Raw genomic sequence first — 1,807 nt, forward strand, 5'->3', positions numbered from 1 at the left:
ACCATTATTGTAAATACGACAAATAATATTAGCCTGCTATAAATTCGTAACTTTATTTACTTCCAACATATTCTAATATAATTTGAAGCAAAAGAAGAAATTAATTAATTGGTCTAAAACAAATTTAATGAGAAGTCAGATTCTTGTTATCAACTCAAGTGGAGAAGTCGACAAGAAAAAATTTCAATCCAATTATGGAGGAAAATAAGCGTAACAGGAAAAGGAAGCAAATGCATGGATAAAAAAAGAGAGAATAATGAGAAAACTCACTATTTGTTAAAAATCGCTCGGTTGAGGGAGATGAGAGGGATAAATTATTCTGTACGGAGACTGGACGCAAAATGCCGTCCGGAGACCAATCAGAATGCGCCACATCAGCGGTACCGAGCGGTATCGAACAGTACCAAGCCACGGTATCGAGCACAGGGGTGACGTGATACATTCTGGTTAGTCTCTTGATAACGTTCAACGTCCGCACATAATAATTAATCGAAGAGAAGAGGATATTGAAATACAAGTCCTGTATTTGTTATTCTTTTAATCAAATGTGTGAAAAGAAGAGTTAGTTAGATGGGATGTCCAACAAATTCATAGAAAGTAGACAATAGGCTAGAGAACATGGGCTTCATTTTTCAACTTATCAATTAGTTCGTCAACTGTGGAGACAATCGTGCCTGCCTTCCTCACAGGTGGCTCTGTAACTTGACAAACCTCACAATCTGACTTCAGCTCTACATTCAGCTCTTCAACTGTGAGTTTCTTGATAACCTTGGACTTAGCTTTCATTATGTTAGGAAGTGTTGCATATCTTGGCTGATTCAATCTCAAATCAGTACTGAGACAAACATATAAGGAACAATTTCAATTAGTTGGGGATGCAAATGGAAAGATTAATAGATACAAAGAACAATTATTAGCTGAATTAAGACTCTATTCTGCTATGTTAAGAGACCTTTCTGATTTCTAACGAAGGCTTCCATTATCTTTCATGTGAATAGAACAATTCGTTAAGGTTTTTTGCAGTTTAGCAGGATGGAAATATGCTCATATAATAATGCTTTCATTAAGCGTGGAGCAAATGGTGAAATAGCCTTCTCTAGATGTCCAAAATTTTAATCTTACCAGCAATCTCTCTGTAAATAAATGAATAAGACTATCCATTACCCCCTTCCTTACATCCCGCAGAATAGATACACAAAGGTTATTCTTGTTTACAAAGCTTACTCTCAGATACCGACCACATTACCAAATCTTGGTTACTACTTAAGTAATCAAAGATTATTAGAACTTGGATGAAAACCATGAATATAGGCTTCATGGTTCAAATCGCCCACATACTATTTTTCTCAAGCAATCAAAGAGTACTAGAAGTTAATTTAGATGGAACCGCTAAATATAGGCATCATAGATCAAATGGACAATAGTCTGAACTAGCGAATTCCAAAAAATAGAGCACCTCTTAATAGGCAGGTAACACAAATCTGAAATTATTCAATGCTCCAAAATGCATAATGTACCAGACAACATCATGAAGGGTGAACTTTTGATTTGATTTTAGTTCTTTTTAGTTTATATAAATACCATCCATGGTTTAAAATTGCGTAATATGAGGCTCGCCATTGCGCAATTCCAGTAAAAAACGCCTCGATGCTTACGCCTCGAGTTTTTTTTTTATGAGGCTTGCGCCTCAACTTGGTTGAGGCCCGCCTCGCCTCACTAGCATGAGGCTTACACCTCACGCTAGATATATTAAAACTTACATAAATCTTGAAGTAAATGCCCGACATTGGACTCTATAGGAGAGGAG

At 36.4% G+C, this 1,807-nt stretch overlaps 1 protein-coding gene across 1 annotated transcript in view; it reads right to left on the bottom strand.

Moving 5' to 3' along the window:
- Positions 1-257: 257 nt before the first annotated feature.
- The window catches only part of LOC114579136 (electron transfer flavoprotein subunit beta, mitochondrial-like), a 6,415-nt gene continuing 4,865 nt past the window's right edge, over positions 258-1,807 (bottom strand). The window contains exon 3 of the mRNA XM_028692861.1: positions 258-851. Coding sequence (XP_028548694.1) covers positions 610-851 — 242 coding nt within the window. The 3' untranslated portion in view covers positions 258-609. The remainder of the gene's footprint in view (positions 852-1,807) is intronic.

This window comes from Dendrobium catenatum, unplaced genomic scaffold (assembly GCF_001605985.2).
Source record: "Dendrobium catenatum unplaced genomic scaffold, ASM160598v2 fragScaff_scaffold_173, whole genome shotgun sequence".
In the NCBI taxonomy this organism is placed as follows: domain Eukaryota; kingdom Viridiplantae; phylum Streptophyta; class Magnoliopsida; order Asparagales; family Orchidaceae; genus Dendrobium; species Dendrobium catenatum.